This window comes from Lepidothrix coronata, unplaced genomic scaffold (assembly GCF_001604755.1).
Source record: "Lepidothrix coronata isolate B3197 unplaced genomic scaffold, Lepidothrix_coronata-1.0 Scaffold106, whole genome shotgun sequence".
NCBI lineage: Eukaryota > Metazoa > Chordata > Aves > Passeriformes > Pipridae > Lepidothrix > Lepidothrix coronata.
This window is the reverse complement of record NW_016690286.1, coordinates 1,708,872-1,732,404: the sequence shown is the minus strand read 5'-3', so window position 1 is coordinate 1,732,404 and position 23,533 is coordinate 1,708,872. Positions and strand designations below refer to the sequence as shown.

At 39.7% G+C, this 23,533-nt stretch overlaps 1 protein-coding gene across 1 annotated transcript in view; it reads left to right on the top strand.

Annotated features, from left to right (window-relative positions):
• RAPGEF5 (Rap guanine nucleotide exchange factor 5) overlaps nucleotides 1–23,533 on the top strand; it is a 137,761-nt gene that overhangs the window by 113,644 nt on the left and 584 nt on the right. Inside the window, exons 20-27 of the mRNA XM_017823836.1 lie at nucleotides 243–365; nucleotides 1,488–1,666; nucleotides 5,154–5,244; nucleotides 7,897–7,947; nucleotides 8,983–9,070; nucleotides 12,465–12,529; nucleotides 17,066–17,120; nucleotides 20,417–23,533. The exon at nucleotides 20,417–23,533 is cut by the window's right edge and continues 584 nt beyond it. Of these exons, the coding sequence (XP_017679325.1) occupies nucleotides 243–365; nucleotides 1,488–1,666; nucleotides 5,154–5,244; nucleotides 7,897–7,947; nucleotides 8,983–9,070; nucleotides 12,465–12,529; nucleotides 17,066–17,120; nucleotides 20,417–20,535 (771 nt within the window). The 3' untranslated portion in view covers nucleotides 20,536–23,533. The remainder of the gene's footprint in view (nucleotides 1–242; nucleotides 366–1,487; nucleotides 1,667–5,153; nucleotides 5,245–7,896; nucleotides 7,948–8,982; nucleotides 9,071–12,464; nucleotides 12,530–17,065; nucleotides 17,121–20,416) is intronic.

Sequence of the window (23,533 nt, the reverse complement as noted above, 5' to 3'; positions counted from 1 at the left end):
TTTATATTCAAGGTTTAGAGAAAGAGGGAGAAGGAGAAGGCTTTCCTCTCCAATAGCAAACCATTGATCCTATTGACCCATTTCCCAAGCTGTTTTTGATTAGTGGGGAAAAAAAAACCCTTAAAGTGTACTTAGAGAAGATGACTTATTTGGCTCTGTTTGGTACCTTAGTCCAATAGCAATTTCATTGCAGAACTTTTGGCATTTCCTGAGGATTTTTTTGCTCTTGGCTGTTTATTTAGAATCCATTTGCTGAAAATGAGGAATTGCAGCAAAGGTCTGTGAGGATTTTGGGAATCAACACCTGGGATCTTGCATTAGAATTGACAAATTTTGACTGGAGCCTCTTCAATGCAATTCATGAGGTAAGAAGCACCTCATCCACTTCCAGGTATATTACTTTCATAACAACATGATTTGGCAGCTGTCAGTAGTGGTGGGTGGTCCAAGAGATGTGTTGCAATCCTTGATACTTAAGAAAATTGTCAAAGGTTTTTAACTTTCCTGTGTTGGGGCATTTCATATATTCACTGGTATACCTGGTGCATTTTATTGGATTTGCCTCAAGAGAGTAAAAGACCATGATTATTCTTCAAAAAACGGTCTGTCTGAATATGTTGTATATGCAAAATGTCTTATGCACTTCACAGTGTTTCAGTACGTACAGGACTCCACAAATAGTCGTCTTAGATACCATTTTATCCACAAAAGAATTGACAGTTTCAGCATTTTAGATGGTCATGTTACTGTTCTTGTTAGGCTTCAGTGAGATGAAAAATACTGGGCAGGCTTTACTAAAGAGCTAATGGCCCACTTCAGGGCCCATTGGATTGTTTCAATGACTTTGATAGGTTTTGGTGTGAGCTGCTGAGTAAAATGCACAGTTAACAGTAAAAAATGTCACTTGAAAATAACATTCACTGAAAAGCATGTGGGTTTTCTGACAAAATGAATGGAAAATTCCCTTGCTTCTCATCAGATGCTTTCCATGATCTTTTATTTCAGGTTCTTTTATTCAGGTTAGACACTTCAAATTTGGAGCAGGCCAAATCTGGGGTTTTTTTGCACAGAAATGAAGACCGCCACCTCTGTTGATGAAAAATTGGCTAATTTGGAAAAAAATTTGAATGGAAATTTTTCAGATTCTACAATGATCTGATATGGATACTTTTTCATACTGTAACAGAAGTAGTGAAATACAGAAAAAGATTGTTTATGTCTTATACCTGACTGTAGCCAGAAATGGAATTGCAGGAAATCTTACAAGAAAAGCGTATATTGCAGGACTTCCAGTCCACCTGCCGTCTGTAATAAGTCTCTAGACTTTGCTAAGACAAACCTTAATCACTTGTGATTGGCTCATGGATAATGAAAAAATAGTCATTTGTGACCAGATCTTGTCTCAAAAACGTGCTTCTAAATAATTTATAGTTCATTTACATTTAAATTGTTTTTATATCCCTAATAATGCTGTCAATATCTTCCAGCAAGAGCTGATATACTTCACATTCAGCAGACAGGGCAATGCTGAAAACACTGAGAATCTCAGTCTTCTGCTTCAAAGATGCAACGAGGTCCAGCTTTGGGTTGCCACCGAGATACTCCTCTGTAACCAGCTCTGCAAACGTGTGCAGCTAGTCAAAAAGTTCATCAAGATTGCTGCCCAGTAAGTTACTAAAGTTGCAACAAAAATCCTTGAATCCACATGCTTTATTTGGGGAGGGGTAGGTGCAAAAGCAGTGAAAGAAAACTAATTTGTCATCCTGTGTTTTGTTAGTGTAGTAAGCATACCTAGATAAAACAGTCCATAAATAACAATAGCAATCACTGGCCAAAACTAGACCTGGTAGAGTATATGCTGCTCAAAGCTTTCCCTGCAGTTTAGCTGCTGTATCTGCAGTGTCAACTGCAACATCCCTGGTGGTGCAGAGATAGCTCCTTTCTTAGCCGAGATAACCTGAGGACCATTTGACAGAACTATTTGAGCTGCAAAACAGTCATTTACCAAAAACTACCTGGAAACCAAAAAAACCTGCTATCAACTTGAAAGCCCTACCTCTAGAGAGGAACTTAACTGCAGTAAGCTGGCTGCTACAAAGGGGCATTCCCTTCATAACCCTTCTAATCTTCTCTGGAATACTTTTATATATTGGAGGGGTGGGTTTCTTTATTGATTAGATTTGACAGTCTATTCTTCCACTGGTATTGAATAGTACTATACCTTGCAACAGAATACAAATATATACTATTCACAGAGAGTTCTTTTCTCTGTAATCACTCTGTCTTAGTAACCAAGGAAATGGAGCAATTTAACTATGTGCAACCATCCTCACTTTTCTCTCCACTTACTGGACTTCTACAATATTTGAGTATGCATGTTCATGGAAAATGTATCATTTGTTCCCTTCATCGACTGGTTTGATTTAATTTGCAAGGCACTTACATACAAAGGACTGTTCTCTGCCAAAGCAGTGCCATTGGAGAAATTAATTCTTCTAATCTAATCTAGTGTAACTCATAAATGTGATCTGATTTAGTTTGCAAGTTGTATAGTATCCAGTAATATGTTCATTTTCTGCCATATCGATGGGCAAGTTTGATCCAATTACATCAAAAAACAGTTGGTTCTGTGTGCCTTGCTTGCACCACAGTAGCATTAATTTGCATCCCAGGAAAAATTTCATGTCTGTCCCACATGAATAAGGGCATATTTGTCACCAGACTAAAATGTTGCTCTATTTGAATTGATTCCATCCTGTTATGTGAAAAGCCAAAGTTATGGATACTAAATACAGTTGTCAGTAAATGGTAGACAGGGTCTCCCAGTGTATTGCAGAAGCAGCCATCATTGTAGCATGTAGATGATAAAATGAGTGTGTCATTTTCTTGGGATTTTTTTTTAATCAGAAAAGCTGCTTTCTAAAAGAACACATTATCATATCTCATCAGTTCTGGAAGAGTTGATGAAAGAGGAACAATTAGGGTGGAAGGATGGTGTGCTAAGCACAGGACTCTCATCCTGAGGCACAAGCCAAGCAGCCCTGCTGTTTTGTTTATGACTTAAGGCAGAGAGGTAGGGAGCTGTGAACAGCTTTGGCTGCTCCCTAATCTATGCTCCTAGATTCAGCCAGGAAGCTTTGTCTATGATTTTCCTCCTGTCAGGAGAGCACCAGACCTAAGATTTCATGTTCAACATCTGTGTGCTTCGCTGTTCAGGAATGCCTGAAGAAAATGGAAGGCTTTTCCTCGAGTGTGTCAATACATAAAAGGAAGACAAAAGTTTTTGAAACACAAATACATATGCTTCTGTTGATGAGTAGTCTAAAAGAGAAAACAAATGATTCATTAAAGAAAATTAATTAGCATGTTATTAGAAATTAATATCCTGAGGAGTTACAGAAACAAGTCTATGTAGGGTCAGAATAAACAGATGACAACAGCAGCCTTCTTGCTCCCCAAGCAGTGGCTCACTGTAAAAGACATATCAGAATAAACAGATGACAACAGCAGCCNTCAGAATAAACAGATGACAACAGCAGCCTTCTTGCTCCCCAAGCAGTGGCTCACTGTAAAAGACATATCAGAATAAACAGATGACAACAGCAGCCTTCTTGCTCCCCAAGCAGTGGCTCACTGTAAAAGACATACCTTCTCTCTACAGCTTGCTGTGAGAACTGGGCCCACCCAACAGACAGTTTATGCAGGCTGCATTGGACACCTTCCTTGTTTTGAAATGAATTGTCTTTGGGAGCTGTCTGACTTTAATGATAAAAGGACTCTAAGCAACAAAGTTAGGATTAACTTTAAGACAGCTGAAGTGAAGTGAGAAATACACCATCTCAAGTTAGTACACAGTGATAAGTGCAGGCTTTATAAAATTTGTAACAAGTGCTGGTGATTTTCCAGGCTAAGGCCTTGGCATGTACTTTTCCCTGATGATAAATCCCAGTGGAGACAGTGAATTCATTGGTACTTAAAATTATCCTAAAAGGGGATTCTCACTCTCACATGCAAATACGCGTGTATATTTATAGTGGTCTTGAAAAATCTGCATGAGAAGGGGGAATCTTTTTGTTTGAAAAGGACTCAATGCTTCAGGATTTCAAATTTCCTAATGGACTAGAAAATGGACTAGAAATAAGCATGGTCTAATTGTATATAGTAAAATGTCAAAGAATAGAGGTATCAAGCAAATTCCGTAGGGACCTGTACTGGAACCAGTACTAGCCACAACTAGTTTAGAGGGATATGTAAATTGAACATTAATCAGATTTTCAGACAATAAAAATGATGAAGGATTGCAAATGCATTGGAGGATAGGAAAAAAAAAGAATTATCTAAGGAGTCTAGTGGCATGTGCAAACAACAGTAGGATAAGATTTAATTTAGATAGATGCCAAGTAATTCAGCTACGGAATGCTAATACTGAGCTGAAGAAATAAATGCATGATTGTAAAGAACAGTACTCTGACAGAGGTCCTTGGGTGATAATAGATGACAAATTAAAAGGACAAAATGTGATGGTGTTTCAAATAAATAATTTGCTGTTTGTTTTATGCTTGCATAAGAGAAAGGTGTAAGAACTTCGAGCCAAAACAGTAATTATGTTTCTCCTTCCCTTCCCACTGTCTCACTACATGAGAAAGTAGTGAAGAAGGAAACACATAAGTTAAAATAAATTACAAATAATTCAATGAAGGATAATAACAATATGGAAAAGCAGATTGCAGGCCACAACCACAAAGAGAAATCGAACGAACCAGTAATGTACAATTTACAGAAAAGATTAAAAAGGGGAGGAAAATATTTATTATACAACAGAATAGAGGTCAGGGAATTATTCTGTATGGTAAAGGACAGCTGGGAGTAACTTGAACATTGAAAAGGGAAAATTACTTTTGACAGCAAAGGGAAAAAAATAACCTGCCAACAACAGGGTTGATGAAACACTAGAATGTTTTCTAAAAAACTTCCTAGAGACCCCATCACCTAGACTGCAGGTGGTTATGAGAGAACATTTAATGACTTCATTATGTGGAAGATGATTGTATGTTAGTGCTGAGGGTTGAAATGAGACTCAGTAACCTAGGATACCTGTGCATTCCATTTATCTCTGATTCTGAGTACAAAAAAATCATATTTTTATTCCTCAGCTGTAAAGCCCAAAGAAATCTGAATTCATTCTTCGCTATTGTTATGGGTCTCAACACTGCATCTGTCAGCCGGCTGTCTCAGACCTGGGAGGTAAGACGCATCTTTATATCTTTTAGACACCATCAAAACCATTTCTCACAAAGGTTGCATACTGGAGAATTACCTTCTCTTTCTAATTATTGGTTTTTCATGAGGAAATCAAACATGGAGTGAGTGTTGGTGGAAAAAATTCTCTGTGAACTGAAATCTTAGATATTAAAAAAAACCCTAAATGTGTCCTTCCAGAGTTTTAAATAAGAATAGAGCATGGAGATATTATCCTTTTAAAACAAAATAAGTCATGTAAATTATCTTAGCATTTTAAGTATGTGTCAAAACAGAAAGTCTTACAAAGGTGGCTCCAAAGAAACAATACTTTCTTATGGAATAATTTTATTTAAAAAATCCATTGACGTTGAAATAAAGCCTCTTTAATTCTCCTATATCAGCTCTTTTGCAGCTGCTCATCTTGAACAACAAAGTTAGGAAATGGGCCATGAATAAGGAGCATACTGGAGAACAGAGATTATTTGCTAAAGAAACTACCATTACTAGACAGGGCATGGGTGTGTTTAGAGGAGGATCCCACTGGGATCTGTATTTATATTGTGGCTTTTTCATTTCCATCCAAGTGGTATCCATATTGAGTCACGGTATCCCTATTGAGTCACAGTATCTGCAGGCTTACTGTGTATCTGCTGATGAACCAAAATTGGGAAAGGAGTAATTGAGTGTAATGGGATGAAGCCTTATCCCCCCTTCATGCCCCCAACACTACAAGTGGGCAGTGAAAAAATATCAATCTGTAATACAAAGTGAAGAGAAGGGCTGTGATCTTCTGCCTCAAAGACGCTCTTGGGCACCAACGACTGAAACCAAATAGAAACCTAACACTGTCCAGAGCAGAGTCTTCCTCTTTAGCTGAAACTATGCCTATGGAAACGTAACTCGTATGTCTGTGGCTTCAACACACAGAGAAACAAGGACAGTGGCTGTTTACAGGAACTCAGATAGCCAAGTAAGAGCTAACTTTAAATAAGAGATAAAGTAAAAGTTTTAGAGAAAAATACATACCTGAGAACGATGATACAGAAACTCCTTGTCTCTGATATTTCTGAAACACCTCTCTAGGGAACACTTGCCCTGGCTTGCTGTTACAGGTTGCCTTCATCCCATTTCTCTGGGCTTTGGTAGGAGAGTGGAAGAGACCAAATATTGTATCAAAGGCACTGACTGGCAACACTATAGATCTCTCCAGCACAGAGAAATGCAAAATTTGCTGTGTGCTGAGACCTCTGGAGCTCATGTGCTACCGGTGGACTTCTCTCAGGAAGAACAGAATATGTTGCTTGTCGGAACAAAGAGTGCATCTGCATATATATCATTGTAAATATGTCATGTTTCTGTGCGTAAAATATTTATGAAGTCATGCGCTTTTTTTTTTTTATTATTCGTAAAACTTCATTGCACTGGAAATTTCAAAAGCAGAAGGTTATTTGCATTAGTAATGTGACTTCTAGAAAGTAGAGCAATGTTTATAAATTAATTATAATTACTTACACATGTAAATGAAACAACCTAAATTTAAGCAGCCATTAAGACACTAAATTATATTGGCTCCACACTTGAATTCTTAAACGAGTCGTGTGCTCCCAAGCATTTTCTCCAACTTTTCTTTTTTACAGTATCCAGTGTTTTAATAAGTCTAACTTACCCTGACTGAAGATATAAAAAAATGCAATTGCAATTCCATATGCAGTTATTTTAGCATTTTAGTCATACAGCACATCCACTTAATCTAATTGTTCTAAATCTCTTTTCTCTTGGTATTGTTACTGGGGCTGTCAGGATCTAAGGACAAAGACCAGACAGGATTTGTAGTAAGAGGGGATATTTTTACTAGACTAACTAATATGGTTGGAAAAAAATAAACAGATTTTAAGGTACACACACCATTGTTCAAATCCAAAATACCAGTAGCAAAATTCAAATTGTAGAACATTGTAGCGTGTAATAAGGTGAATCCGTTAAAACATCTTATAGAGAAAGGAAGTGGATGTTTGTGGAGTAGAGCAGGTGTTGGCATGTGGGGCAAGATGGTACTTTGTGTCTGGTCTCCCTTAGAAAGTGCTTTATGCACCTCCCTGTGGGATTAGGATGAGACACCAGAGGTAATCAGTTTGTTAAGGAAAGTTCTCTCTCTTTGGCACTAGCATGTGGCAGTAACCCTGGTCAGCACTGGGGTGGTGTATCAAACAGCACTGAGCGTGATGCCTGTTAATTTCTAGAACCCATATTTTAGGGGAAGATTGATTACAGCAAATTATTTAACCTGGATGTGATCACAGTTCCTGAATCCTCACCCTGTGTTACTGCTGCCAAGTAGATATGGATATTCAGATAACTGCAGCAGGCATGGAAGGTAGGGAAGAAAATAAAACCGGATGCTAACAAGCAGTTTCCATAAAAGAAGGATGCAGGGTCCCCAAGGCAAAGCTGTGGGGCTCAGTGTCTCACTGGCATTGCACTGAACATGGTCTGTAATTAGGGCTCTGGGAGCTGAGGAGCAGAGGTTAACTGCCTGTTGGTACTTTTAGCAGGCACTTCAGCCATGGCGGTCTCATGGAAAAAAAATGCCTCAGCATTTTTCTGCCTAAATCAACTTCTCTTTTTTTTTTCCCTTATCTGTTTTTCCCACTTCAGAAGATTCCTGGGAAGTTCAAGAAACTTTTCACTGAACTTGAAAGTTTGACAGTAAGTACCGCGCTGACAGCAGAAGAGCATTGCTTGCTTTACTTGCCTTCTTTCTTCCTAATTTATTGTCTTGAGCTGGAACTTGTCTTGTCAGATCCATGATTTGCCCAAGGCCACGTGGCTCTCCAGAGCTCAGAGGTGGTCTCCAAACACAAAAAAGAAGGAGGCTGTATTCCTGACAGTTGGAGGAAGGGCAGAGAGAGGCAAATGTAGTATCAGTTCCCCAGCATCAATTTGGAAGCTCTTCTTTTGCTCTGGTAGTTTATTAGCCTTTATCTGAAGCAACATGCTGCAAATCAGGAGAAAAAGAGGACAGCTGAAGTTTTAAAAAAAACACCTCAAAATCCGAGGTAGAGGGTCTTTTTCAGCGTTATCAAAGCTAAATAAACAAATGTTTCCTCTGGCTGTCATGGAAGTGGGTGGGTGGTGAGATCCCTGCCTGGAATGGGGAACATGAGATCCGGCCCTTAACAGCTGTCATGCTTCTATACTTGTAGTCTGTAGTAAATGACTGTGTTTTCAAGATTCTGTGTGAGCTGGTGTGCAAAAATATTCATTTATATGGGAAATTTAGATGAATTTTGAATTGCCTACACAATGCCACTGACACACACTCCCTTATTTTTTTATTTTATTTTTTTTGTTGCTGTTTGGTGGTATTATTTTGGGGTTTTTTTTAAGAAGAAATTAATCAGCAATACATTCTGGGATACCTTTCATGCTAGATAGTAAGAGATTTTGCTAATAGAAATTTGTGGGGAAATTACAGAGCAGTCCAAGTGAATCTGTTCTGCAGCTTACTCCTATTTTAGCACTGCTTCATCTAGAGGAACATAATTGCTTTTGTTCCTTTCACTGTTTACGTTTCCTGTTCAGTTTAGCATGTCACCTAGCTTAGAAAACCTTGAGCTACCTTGTTTCCCAAAGAGATCTTTTATATCTAAATCATGTTCAGATCATAAGCCCATAATGGATTTAGAATTGCTCTTTTATAGCCTATTGATTTTTCTCTCTATTACTCAAATGGTTTTGTAGGACCCTTCTCTGAATCACAAAGCTTACAGAGATGCATTCAAGAAAATGAAATCTCCGAAAATCCCCTTCATGCCCTTACTTCTGAAAGGTAATGTTAAAGCTTGGCTTCTCTCTCTTGTCATTAATTAAAATAAGTGAAAGGTGATTTTTCCTTCAGGTGGTCTTAAGATAAGTATGTGACAGATATAGTGGTATCTACAAGATAGCACTTGGTCTGGATAATAAACAACTTCCTTTTAAGACAGGAGGAAGATGGCAATTTTCACACAGGTTTTCAAACTTCATGTTTTCCTGTCAGGTGTGGATAGAGCTGTGTGCCACTGCTTTGGCCACATCTTCTTCAGTGGAGAAGTGAGACCCTGCAAGCCCCCAAATGGAGCTGCACTGGGTGCACCTGCACCAGTAGCTTTGGTCATGCTGCTACTCTGACATGCCTGTTCAGAGGTGCTTCCCTGCTTCTCCTGGGTGAACCTACCTGGTGTCACCCTGAAGGCAGAACCTGCCCTGTCTGTCTGTCCTGAGAGGAGGGGATTTTCAAGTCTCTTGTATATATGAAAGAGATAAATAAAAATCTTACTATCTAAAGTTATTTTTAAAAACAAAAATCTATTAAAAGAAGCTGCAACTACTTGCTAATGCAGTGAGCTGGGCAGCTAATTAAGTAGCAAGTGTTTAAAATTTTCCATTGTCTTAAGGTCATTAATTATTAACTGCCTTGTCTTTGAACATGGCAAATTCATTTGTTTATTCCTGTATTCTGAAAGCATTCTCTTTAGGCCGTGTATCCCAACCTGCTGTTGCTGCTGCTGTAAAATGTTTGCAGGCAGTTCTCCAGATCAGTCGGTGACAGTTCGGGAGCCATCAGACACTTCCCCTCTTTGCACACATCAAAGCAGTTTGCATTAATTCAGATGGATACAATTATTAAGGCTTCAAAATCAATATTTTCCTGGTGTTCCGGAGTATGTCTTGACTGCAAACAAGGGCAGCAAACATAAACAAGTCACTTGTAGCAATGATGTCTGCACAGCACTACAATCTGGTGTATAAGAACATGCACCTAAGCAACTTCTCTGTTTTAGCATGTATTGGAGATAGCAAGGAGACTTTGAAAGTATTGCAGTAATTTCCTTCAATGCAGTGGTCCATAAGGAGATGTTGCCAAGGTTGGTAATTCCCAAAGTATTGCACAGTACAAATGACTTTACTCCATATCAAACATCTTTGTATTAAGGTCATTTCCAAGACCAGTAAAATAGGCATGGATAGAATAGAAAACATTAGTAACTCTACAAATTACTCTATTTCAACACAAGAGGAACAAAAGTAGTTTCAATTAAAAAAATGAAGATTCTTCAATTACGAAAAATAACATCAGAGTGTCCTTTTAAAAGTTAATTAAATTTAAATACAGAGCTCTCATAGCATACAGATACAGCTTTTGAAAATCAGGCAGATTTTTCAAATGTGTAATAAAATACTGTGATATACCCTTACAACCTAGTTCAGACACAATTTTCTGCTCCACTGAATTTATCTAGACTCTTAGTTGTTGGCTGCAAAGCAAATTTCTGTTCCTTCTGCCCTCAGAGATATACACGTTGCTTTCATTGACTTAAAAAGCTGTGTGGAATTTTCTGCTTCCAGTATAAGTTTTTCATTAGAAGTGATGGACAGTTTTTAACTGCATTGATATAGAGACAAGTAATATCTGTGTCCTGAAGTCGTATCCTTTCTGTGTCCCTTTCCCTGGGTGCCCCAAAGCAGCCCAGCAGAGGAGGTGTAGAGGGTCCTGCTCCCTCCTTTCCCCCTGATTTTTAGGATGCTGCACAGGGACAGAGAGGTGCTGGAGGCATCACCAGCATACGCTGTGCTTTCTGCATTTGCTCAGGAGGGCTGGCTGGACTCTCATGGCCAGGCTGGCATCTTGCCTGCCCCAGGCAGACCCCAGCCCAGCTGCCCTGGGGGCACAGGAGCTCTCCATCACCCCTCTGAAGAGTCCCAGCCCTGGGTTTCCACCAGCACATGAAGCCATTAGCATTCCAATTCCAAGCAATTACAAAATGCCCTTCAGGCACAGAGTGAGTCTTTGAAACCCAAGGAAATAAATTAGGTGGGCTGTTTTGGGGGAGGGTGAAGGTAGGGGTGGGTGAAGTGTGTGTACGTGTGTGTGTGTGTGTGTGTGTGTGTGTGTGTGTGTGTGTGTGTGTAGGGAGAGGGGAGGTGACAAAGCATCTTCCAGCATTTGCTGTGGGTTTCCAGTCCTAAAATCCCCCAAAACCACCAGGTCCATGTGGGCATCAGAGGGAGTACTGGGGATGAGCACAGAAGAAATGCTGCGATGCACAGACTGGTGGGCTGGAGGTTGGCACCTCTGCGCAGAGGGAGATGTCTTGTTTACTGTGTGCAATTCTTCTGCTGGCAGACACAGCTGTGACTTTTAAGAAGTAGTGATATTGGAGTGCCATCTCATTACAATAGTGCTGACTCCTCCTGGCACTCCTGAATACCCACACATCCAGGAGAGAGCTGATAGGTGGTGGTGCTCCTCCTAGTATTTTCAGTAATCTGGAGATGTACTATTGTAGTCAGACCTTCCGTCCCCATGGGAGATCTATTCATGGTCTTTGTATTTCATGCCCAAGATAGTTCTGATTTCTGTCCTAATATGCATTAGAAAAATAGAGAAAATGACCTCCAGCTACTGTTGTAATTGTAGTGTTAACTTGGCAACATTTATTTTGCCTGATATTCCCCCCCCTTCAGTTCATTACACTGTGTTCAGTTTTCTTCCTGGAGTCAAATATAGACCTTTTCCTTTTCCTCTGACCTTTTTGTTGCCTTCGCAAATTCTCTCCCAACAACACTGCATACAAGTGTTTTTTCCTAGCCATAACACTTTGGTTTAGTGCCTTGTGTTTAACCTCTCTGGCTACCCATTGCTGTAGGGGGGGGACTTCAGAGTCAGTGTCCCACAGAGAGAGATGAAGGGGTATCAGAGCCAGCTCCAGCATCTGGTAGCTCTGCCCCTATGGAGCTCTCTGCCTCCATGGAGCTCTGGGCTCAGGGACTGACCAGCTCCAGCCCAGGCACAGTCATGGGCAGCATATCTGGACCAGTACTGCGGTGTGTGGAGAGCAGCCATGCCCTGCAGGGCCATCCCTCTGGATGCCCTCCTGTGCTCCCAACCATCCCCTGTATGTTATGCACCCTGGAAGTAACACAGACCAGGTTTAATAAGAAATCCATGCTCCCTTTTGAAAATACTCTTGTTGCAATGTGTACCTACTATTGTTGTCTAATAATCTCTGCATGTCATCATTAAACCAGACTTTTGTTCCACTGTTATAAGGTATTGTGTCAATCTTTAATGGGATACTTTCCTTTTTTTTCCTTTTTGTTGCTGTTTAGTCATTTTATTTCTTTGCATTAAACAACAAACCCATGAAAAGTAATTATTTTTCCTTTATTTTATTTTTCAGATGTAACATTCATCCATGAAGGAAATAAAACATTTCTGGATAACCTTGTTAATTTTGAAAAGCTGGTAAGCTAATTTTGTCCTTCCTGTTTTTCAAAAGAGTCACGTCCTATTCTTCCATTTCCCTTCCTTATCTTGTAAGACTAAAAGGTTTTCTTTTGGATGAATCAGGAAGAAAAACGGGTAAAAAAGAGCAAGCATGAGAAAACAGTCAACAGTCTATCTCCCCTGCCCTTTTCCTCTGCTCCTCTCTCTTCTCATTCCTTCCTCCTCCACTTCTCTGTAAAATGTCTAAGCCAGTAATGGCCATCACACAGTCCACTCATTTTTTCACTGAGTGAGATCAATTCCTTTGCACCACCTCGTGGACTATTTCTTATCAGTTAAGTTCTCCTGCTTCAGCTTTCTCTGAATTATGTTTCATTCCCTTTTTTTTCTCAAGGCTTCTCTAGTCTCTCACTTAAGAAAAGGTTCCTCTGCTTTATCACCTGCCACTGATATGGTAATTCCAGGGATTTTGAATGAAAGAGAAGTTTTTTGATCTAGGTTAGATGATGAAAAAAATAATGCCTGAAATATGAATTAAACTGACTGTAAATACCACTATTTTAACTTTTATGCATAAGGGCACTTACTGACATTGTATCTTTGGCCACATTCACTCTAGACATCATATGACATCTACTCTGGCATAATATTACTGATAGAAGTTTGATTTCCCTAGTCTGCCTTTTTTTTTATATATAATATTTTCACAGCACAAAGCCAAAATTTGTATATCTGAACAGTGATGGAGTAGAGAAGTTTGGATTATTTTGGTGGTGAAGATGGTGGTGGTTTGTTTGGTTTGGTTTTTTTTGTTGGCCTGTAGTATTTGATCAAGAAACCAAAATGTTTTTTCCCAATTGCTCTAGACATGCCACAGGACAGATGGCTGTGCCTGGTGAATTCTTCCCAACTATTTTCTCCATGTGTTTACGCTTGTTTGAGAATGAACATGCAACCATGGAGTTATTCATGAACCAGATGTTGAACTTATTTTCACATCCTATCATAATGTACATTGTCTTTCAACTTACAAGCAGATGTAGAGTTTGACTTTTGAACCTGAGCTCCTTTTTTTTGTGTTTTCTATTTGATTTCTGTACCTTTTCTTGTTGCAGAATTTAGGAGAACACCGATTTGCATTTAACGAAGGGTTTTCTTGTCCCAAGTCCATTAACTGTTTGACCTTTAGGTGTTTGCATAAAACTCATTAGCATGTTCTTCTTCATTGCCTCTTGGAAGTACATCCAATTAACATGTAAATTAAACTAGCCCTTGATGCACAATAATTGTTACTAAAATCCCCCCACTGGCCCATATATTTGTTTAGTGAATATGTAGGATCTAATTCTTGTTTCAGTCTTAGCAGACCTTGTTTGTTTGTTTGTTTGTTATTTAATCATGTATATGGTTAATGTATGCTGGGCTTGCTGGGTGAGAATTCCAGTCCTTCCTGTCACCATTGTGTCTCCAGAGGCAGTGAGAGCTTTGCTAATTGACTTCAGTGAGTCAGGATTTCACCTTTTCCATTCAAATGGATAATGGGCATTTTAAATGGCAGGGGGGAGAGTCTGAGGTGATGGTCGTGGGGTAAGGGTTATTCAGATTGACACTTCCTCCAAATTATTAGTCAGATCACGCTCTCGGAAACGTCTCATGCAGCCCTGTGTACATATGAATGCAGGCAATAGTGCAAGCTTAGGAAGTAAGGGCTTAGGAGAGATTTAAATATCAGTGCAGTGGAAACTCAGGCAGTGCACTGGTATTACACTGGCTCATTTGAATGTTAAGGGATTTAGTCAGTGGGCATGAACTAACAAGATGCATCACACATTATCACATATACATCAGGCCATGTTTCTTTTCTAATTATAAGGGCTTTGTCCTAAAGAACAATGTCTTCCTTGGTATTCTGCACTGAACACTGAAGTGCTGAGCACTTTCTGGCCTTTGCTGAGAAAAATTAGGATTGACATTGACTCCTGCTGGGTTTGGATCAAGCCACTGAACCTCACCTGCAAATTTGCTGTTGCAGAAAAAGAATAAAAGAATTATTCTACCATAGCAGATTACTGCTTTGGGGAAGGAACTTACTGTTATAAATGAGTAGAGTTTCTACTTATGAATATCAACACAAAGATGGTTTCTTGTGTCTCTGTTTGGATCAGTATTTTGTAATATTTCATTTTTGCATTAAACATCTCGTCTGAAGGAGGACTTGTCAGTTTGAACCATTATTTTTTCCAACTATGTTAGTTGGTTTAATAAAAGATCTTATTTCTCCCTACAGTCCCCGGTTCTTTTATATTCTTGGACCTCAACAACCCTACCATGACTGAATTTGATTTGACATGATGTGATTGCAGTGGAGACAAAATTAATTCAAAATATAAAGAGGAAATTTGCAAAGAGAAGAAAGTGAAATGATCTTTTGTCTCAGGAATGTTACCTAGCTTTAGCAAACAGTGAAGGGATTGCTGTGGCTTATTTAACTCCATTTTGGGTAAAATCTAGTCTACAGGAGCATTAGATTGATTTTTAGTACCATACTTACTTCCTCAACTGAATCTGAAGGAATAAATGAAAATATGGTCTTATGCTGTTACATCTCAAGGTATTTCCATGGTATTTTCTGAGCTGCTTGGTCAGAAACCACCGAAAGGCGGTTTCTTCAGGTTTTTTTCTCCAGTCAGCCACCAGCCATATCTTAGCAATGACATATCTTATCCACACTTCAGCAAACTCTAATACAGGTCAGTGGCCATTACCATTTTTGATAGCACCAGCTTACCTAGCACCTTCATCTGTAAGAACTGTGTGCTGCAGCTGAGGGTTCTCAACCCCCACCCCCCGAATATCTATGCAACCCTCAAGCCTGAGTTTTTGCAGTTAAAGGTGTGTTACTCATCACACTAACAGTATGCACACACCTGTTTAAACAACCAGGAGAATAGCATTTGCTTTGCAGATAAATTGGCTGATTTTCTGTATTACTTTTGGATCCCAGAGAGCTGAAAACAGAGAGAAATTCCTAATTAGGCTACTAAAGCCGGGAGATTTGGGATTCTGCTCAAAGTGTTCCACAGAGAGGTTCTTCCCTTACCAGAGCATCACCTCCATCCTTGGGATGGACCCTCACGCTGACTGACTACAAAGAAGAAACAGCAAAAAGTTACAGTGTGTGTGATAGTAGGGCCTCTCTTACTTTTAAAATCCAAATGCGAAGGGAAATGTCAGAAAACATCACAGTAGCAGCATTGGTGGAAGTTGTACCTCTCCCAGTACTCACACTATTGATCAGGAAATCTAGATCATCTCATTAGAACTTCATTATAAACAGTGCAAGGACATCAGCACAAGAGATTCGTGATTTCATGGCAAATGAATCACAGTGAGTAACAAGAAAAATTATTTTGATTCACTGATGAAAGGAATATGAAGTTTCCATTAAATGTGCTCTTGTGATAAGCTTTTCTGTGGAGAAGCCTTGTAAACCTCTCCCGGGGGTTGAGAGATGAGCTGTTCTGCATCGTTCTGGTCTTAAACATAGTCTGCTCAAGAGAGTTAATCCTTTCCACCTCTGATCATTTTTGAGGGAGATATGAGAAGAGCATTAGCTGTTTGCATGAGCTATCAGATCATGCCTGATAACTGCAATTTGCTTCAATTAATTACTAGATTTGGTGAAGAGTTGCCACAGAAGCAGCGAAATTAGGAAAAGTAATGGTTTAAGAACTTTATGGGTAGTATCTAGGGAAAATGAACTCACTCCACTGATTTGTAGTGAACAGTCCCAGTTTTTGTAAGTTGAAGACCTGAGCCTGAATGACAAACTGAACTTAAACCCTTTATTTCTTCTGCGTAATCTAAGTGCAGATCCAATATCCCTGTTAGCACCAGCCTTTGTTAAAATAGCATACCTACAGGATAGTCTTATTTGGTACATGCCTGCGGAGATGTCAGGGTGCTTGCTCTGCAGCATTTAGGTTATGGGCTGCTTTTTTGTTTTGCTGGTTATACTGCAGAAAACTGCCTAGCTGATACTGGTACCTGATTGTGCTAGGCATTATACAAGTATATGCCAAGGGGAGTAGTCTGTGCCACAAAGAGGCTTATAGTCTAATTATACGACATGTGGAGACACAAGGAGAGGTTGCAGACTACAGAATATCCTGGATAATAAACTAAAGCTGGGGTTGAGCTCTGAGGACTCACCCAGTCCACAGGACTTCCTTGCTGTAGGCTTTCAGTTTAATAAAAGTCACTGGAACAAAAATGAGCAATTATTTGATTATTTTCCATGACCACTTCCCATGGGCTCTTAGGGAATTGTTCTCATTTAATCAGGGTGGTACCAAGAAGACATCTAGAGTAACCCTGTTTCATCAAATGGTATCACTAAGATAAAGAGCAAAGTTTCTCCTGTTGTCTTCATTTTCTACCTTATTACAGTTTCTTTTTGCTGTACAGTGTAGGGCAAGGAGATTTCTCAGGCTTTTCTAATGACAGAATCTGTCTCAGGTTTTTGCACTAATGTTTTTTGCCTTTTCTTTGCAGCACATGATTGCAGACACTGTTCGGTCTTTGAGACATTGCAGAAATAACCAATTTGGTGAGTAGCCAAAACTTCCTACTTATTTTGCATTTGTACGCCCTTGAGGGTTTGTTAGTTGTTTTGTTTTGTTTTGGTGGTTTTCCTCTGTTTTCTTTTCGGTTGCTCATGTTTACTACAGCAGCAAAATGTGGACAACAATTATTTAACCAATTGGCAAGAGAGGGCACAGTTGTTGGAAGATCAGCATAACAGAAATGGATGCAGTTTTACTTTACAAAATGTTTGTAGAAACAGCTTCCAAACTTTAATAAATTATTTTCCTACAAAAATTACTACCTCTTCAAAACCCTGTGTAAGATCTGTGCCAGCTGTACTTAATAATGGAGGCCTCTGGTGTATGCTGCTGTTTCTCCCTTTCCCAGCTATGACCAAGTTAACTCAATCTCCTGCCAGTCTGTGTGTTTTGGTAATGGATTCACAGCTGTCTTGGCTTCCAGTAGCTAAAAAGATGGCATTAATCACCACAGCTTTTCACTTGGCTTTTCACCAAGAACAACTGTTTGCTTATTTTGGGTTCCTAATGTCATTTCACAAAATTGGAGAAGTCCAGAAGGTATGAAGATTCTGTGGGTTTCACAAAAGTGGAGTAGAAAGAAATGGGAGGTGTTGTGTTAGTACCTGTGCTAGGGGAAGCTGCAAATAAAAATCTGTCTGCTTTAGACACTGGAGGATCTATGCTGATGGGAACAGTTGTGAGTGCCTCAGCTGCATAGAAGACTTCTTTTTGTTTGCTTTGTTTGTTTGGTTTTGTTTTGTTTCTGCCTTGTTAGCCTCCAGAGAATCCAACCCTAAGGGACCAAGTCAGAAGAACCCAGCTTGCTTTTTTCCACCGTTCACAGAGGAGAAACCTCATTTTCTCCTTCTCAGAGTTTCTTATTCTCTGCAGAGAGGTTAAATACAGGAAGGGGACAAAAGCAACACTACTTTAGGAAGTGGTTAGTTTTTAAGCCAAACCTAGTAAACATGTCATTTATTGAGGCCACTAAAACCTCTTTTTCAAAGACGAGTTCAGAACTGTGCTGCAGCCTTGGGGAAAACAGAGTCTGAATCATTTTTTTTCCAGCTGAATTTTCAACAGCTGTCAGTATGGACTCCAGCAAAAAGAATAATCATTTTGTGTATAAATACAGGTACCTTTGAGAATTATGGTTCCTGTATTATTTTGGGAGAGAAGGAGCAAGATGTGCCTTGAGCCTTTTTTTTTTTTTTCAGATAATGAAGGAAATATTGGTTAATCCAAACCATGCCTGTAAGTTAAAATATCTCTTATTTGGCATTATAAAATGTAGCACTGGTTCCTTCTAATGGTGTTAGGGTTTTTTTGCACCTTCTCTGCACATCTTTCATCACATTTTTGCCTTTTCTTTTTCCAAGTGGTTTTCTAAGTCTTGCAACAGAAATCCAAGGTTAATACCTGAGATTTACCATATAATCTGGTAGTTTGAAGTATGTGATTGTTATTTTATTTTGCTACAGACTTGATTTATTGTGAAGCTGGCATTTAAAAAGCAGCTTATACAGACATCCCTGTAGGCACTTTTTTTTTTCTTAAATTCATTTAGGCATGAAATGAATTCACTGAATATTTATTGAGACTTTATGGACAGTTTCCTTTTCTAGTGGGCTTATTTTGCTCTCAGAAATGTGAGTCTTTCTACTGCGTCAATTCCCAGATTGGCTTAAGAGCAGCAGGTATCTCACTGTAGGAAAGAATTCAAACAAAACTAAGCAAGGAATATTATTATTGTTTATGAACTGTATCATGTGTATTAAGCTTGCAGGCCAAAGTGTTTCTGGATTAGAAACTGGTTAGGTTCCAAGTAAGACTGAAATGCCTTTTTAGTGGAAATAACATGTTTATGTCCTAAATGCTGAAAACAAATAATAGCATTTCCAAAGTGAGAAAAAACAGCCCTAGAAAATAACATAATTCAAGCTTTTGTCGTTTGAGGTGTTAATGAGAAATACAAATGTTTTTCAGTATGTTCAGCACAGCTGCTAAGATCCTGTTCCCTCAGAACAAAAAGGTCATTTCTGTATTCTGACACAGATTTATCACATTGTCCTGTTCTCTCTGACATTGCTCAAGTTAGATGGCTGCTCCAAAATAGCCCTTTAAAATAGTTGCCCAGGAACCCTGTTAGCGGCCACATGCAGAACTGGCTGCATTCACATCCCGTGTTACCCACACAGCATCATGCAGCAATCTTCAGAAACGAGGGATGGTTGATTCCTGGAAACCTTGTATAGCTGGAGAGTGTGGAGAAAAGGGTGATAATAAAACAAAGGAGAAGGAGGAAGTGTGTGAGTTAAGCTAATTGGTTCAGGGAATTTTGAGGAGTTTTCTTTGTCCGTTTATGGTAATATTAAAAATTCCTTGAGGACATGGACTAGAAGCGAGCTTTCCACCTTTGCTCATTTGTCAGCAGTCATCAATGTTGCTTTCTCTGCCTGTCTTGATGGATCTCGTGGCCATGGGCTTAGTTTTTCCTTTTCCACTTCTGCTAGTACCAGCCGTGGTGGAGCATTTCACAGACAATGAGTTCCCACAAGCCCATGATGGGCATAAAGCTTGTAACAGAGAACATCTGCCATTGAAGCCACCCTTCAGTTTGTCTGTTACACAGCTAATTCCTCTTGCTGTGTAAACTCCCATGAAATGACGGCATGACTCTTGCCTCTGCTACTAGATCAGAAATCAAAAGCATAACAGATCAAAACGTGAGAGCCTGTCAGAGCAGCTTTGAAGAGCTTTCGTATCCATCTGCTGTGCTGTCACCTTTCACCGGCTCTGAAGACACTCATCCAGGGCCTGCTGTCTTCTGAACCTGTGTTAAGATTTTTTAAAAATTAGAGTCCCATGCATGCCCACCCATGCTTAAGGCCCTGTTAAGCATGCCCACCCATGTTTAAGGCCCCGTTGTGCTGCAAGAGCAGCACAAAGGAAACCCTTAACAGAGAATTGGACTGCCTGTACTGCCAGCAGGAGTAAGTCTTCCTCTTGGGAAGAGTCAGCTTCTTGCTGTCCACTTGTCCCTCCTTTGTGCATGCTGGCTGCTCAGCATTGCGTATGTATTTCTTCTCTTTTCTCTATCAAGCTGTTACCTTATGTATTGCACTTAAACAGCATTACTGTTGAAGTGCAATGCATAAGGTTTTGTGTAAGATTACTGTCTGTCTTTCTTGTGACTGTCTAGCACCTGACACATGGCACACCAGTGACTTTGCAACACAGGACAGAGAAGCAGGCAAGGCACAGCTTTCTGATCCATCCTCTTTCTTCTTTCTTGCAGGCAATGAAGTTCCTTCGAAAGAGCATCATGAGCTGAAGCCATATGTCCATCACCTGCATGTCATCGACAACCAGCAAGCTCTGTTTGAGCTTTCTCACAGGATAGAGCCACGAGTGTGAGCGTACACAGCTTCCTATAACCTTGTAACTGCAGCACTTTGAATTAAGTGAATGTTTATGCCAAGCATGTTGCTTCCCTATATAAGAACAGTTTACTGAGTTTTATCAGTAGCTCACACAACATGCGCAGGAAAATCAGGCAAGAGCCAGCAAAGGAGCTGCTCACAGAGTTGCAGGGCAAGCTTCGTGCCATTCCCACTGGTCACTGGGATGTGAGGGAGCGGAGCAGCGTCCTTTGAACTCAGGAGCTTGGTTTCTGTGAAAATATTGTTTGGTCCTGTGTAGCTTTCAATGCAGATTCTGCCAGTATTAGAATGAAAGGAATCATCATGTCACAGCAGCAAAACATTTCAGCAAGCAACATGCCGCAAGGGGATTGATTCCCAGTTCACCACATATGTACCTCACTAATTCAAGGCTGCCAAAGTATTGTTGCCAAAAATAATGTGCGATCTCTGCAGTTCCTCCGAGTCCACTGGAGCATCATATTTGAGATAAGTGCAAACAACCAAGGATGGGAATATAACAAGGCAGCACAACCAGATGAAACTCAAGTGTGTGTCGTGTTGTGGAGATCAGCAGTAAACAGTCCATGCTGTTACAGTCCCTTTAAGAACCTGTTCATCCACACTGTAAGAGCCAATCCACTTTCGTTGCAATTCATGGACACAGTTTTTTGTATACTGAAAACATGTTATTTTCTTCCTTTTCAGTTATCTCAGATTTAGCACTGGGTCCTGCAGTTAACACGTTATAAATTATTATAGCAGAAGCTTTGTTTTCTGCTTGGATTACAGCCTCTTTGATGTCTATTCAGAGGCAATGCCTAGATCCACCTATATTCCTAACTCATCTCCTGGAAATACCATTTCAGCAGGTAAAACTTCACCTAACTTGCACATGCTTCTAGTTTTTAAAGAACAGAAAGGTGCACCTTACAGGGTACCACTGTAATTGCCTGCATACGCACCGAGCTCTCAGCATCAGGGTCCCTTTACTGCTTTTGTCCCTCTCATACTCTTCTCCTAGCCAGTTCTCATGTAGCTACAAGTACTACTACATCTGGGCATGTACTGAGGCAGCATTTCTAAAGTCTTGTCTACAGCTGACCTACATCTCAAGCACCATCATAACCACAGCTCTGGTTTTCAGTGCTAAGAAGTTGCCCTAAAATAACCTAGTGAATGCTGCAGGCAATGTGCAGAGTGCTGCACGGTCTGGCACGTGTTTGTACACTGACTCATGGCAACAGTCCTTTTGCACAGCAGGGAGGATACATAGCATCGCTTGCCCATCTCTATTGTATGTTTTCCACATGAGGAAGACTTCCAAGAAAATGCTCATTTACTAAAATATGGGAATACTGAAGTAGCATGCTCTTCATCATTGTGTTATCTCTGGTTTAAAGGGATTTAAAAAAAGCAGCTTTAACAAGTAGTCCGTGGGGGAATCTGTAGAATGCATTCAGTTTTCCCATCTGTGAAATATTGTATAGATCTATTGTAAAGGAAACAGATGTTTCAGAAATGTATTTGCTTGTACTTTGTTATTATTATCAAATACTATATGTTTTTTTTTTTTTTTAGAAAAAAAGTCTTCTTTTTACCCAGTAAAAAGAAAAAAAATAAACTCTTGCTGGCCATGGAGTAAAAATTTCCTATGTTCTTCTGTAGATGTGACTGCACATATTGTAAATAACTCTTTAGTGCAAACAGACCAAAACTGTTCAGATGAAGATACTAGCTGTGGTGGGCACCTTTTTGCAATGTAAGAACAAAAACCAGATGCAATTTGTTGCTTGTGTTATTGCAGTTCTTCCTCTGGCTACAACACTCAGAATTCCCACCCTAACTGCATTACCTGGGTGGTTTCCTGGGTTTTGAGCTCCCCCTTGTGAATTGTTTTTTTATTGTGGCATTATTTTTAGGAGCCTGTATGTAGACCATGCTTCCGCTCATATGGTGTAACTCTTTGGTCCACAAATTGTTCTCTTGAAATCTGTGGGAGAGGGAGGATTAGAAGGTATTCAGGGTGAGAAAGTGATGCTGTTTCTCAGTTCACTGCATTTGGCTCTGTGATAGTTTTGGGTAGTTACTGCTGATGAAGCAACAGCGATGCCAGAGAAGAATAAAAGACAAGGAAACAAAAGGGGGGGGGAATAACAATGACTCTGTGCTGCGGCTTTGATTTGAAAGCCTGCTAGAGTGACCTTGAAGGCTCCTCACTCTGCCAATTCAAAATGAAGTAAAGGGATGGGTTAACTTGTACCAGTAGGCTTCAAGCCAGCTGAGGTGTTGGCTATCTGCACCACTGTAATTTCACGCTAAATCAGCTGTTGTCTACCCCTTGCAGCTGGCATAAAATCAGTTTGAAGGCATATAGCCAGAATTAACCTTGTTATCTATGTTAGACTACTAATTAGCTAATTAGACTACTGTTTATAACTTTAAAATCTAGTTTTTATAGTGGCCTGTATAACTTGGATATAAATTTCTGGTCGCAAGGTCCAACGTCTGCATCAATTTCACGTTGAAAATATGGACCTTTTAACTGTTACCATAAAAGAAAGGCAAATAGCCTTAATCTGTAGCTAGTGTCTAATTTTAAAAAAGGCCCTTCAGAGACTTCATTCAACAGGTGAAGCATTCAGAGCTTTGCTGCAGACTGGCAAGCAGTTTGAAGGTGAGGTGGTTGGGAGAAGAACTACAAGTAAACCCTGTGAAAGGGAAGGATAATACTATAGAGCCTCTGCCAGGGTCCAGTACTGGTGATATTGTGATATTTATTTTTTTTTATAATCCTTCAATAATGCAATTAGGTTACATAGGATAAAATCTAATAAATCGTGTAAATTCGGTTTATCACAGTCACACCTAGGCTTAAATACTCTGCAATTTTTTTATAGTAGCTAGGAGGATCAGTTATACATAACAAAGGAAGGAGCTATGTCACTTTATACCTCTTTGATGTGGGATTTTGTTGCAACAAATTTAGATGT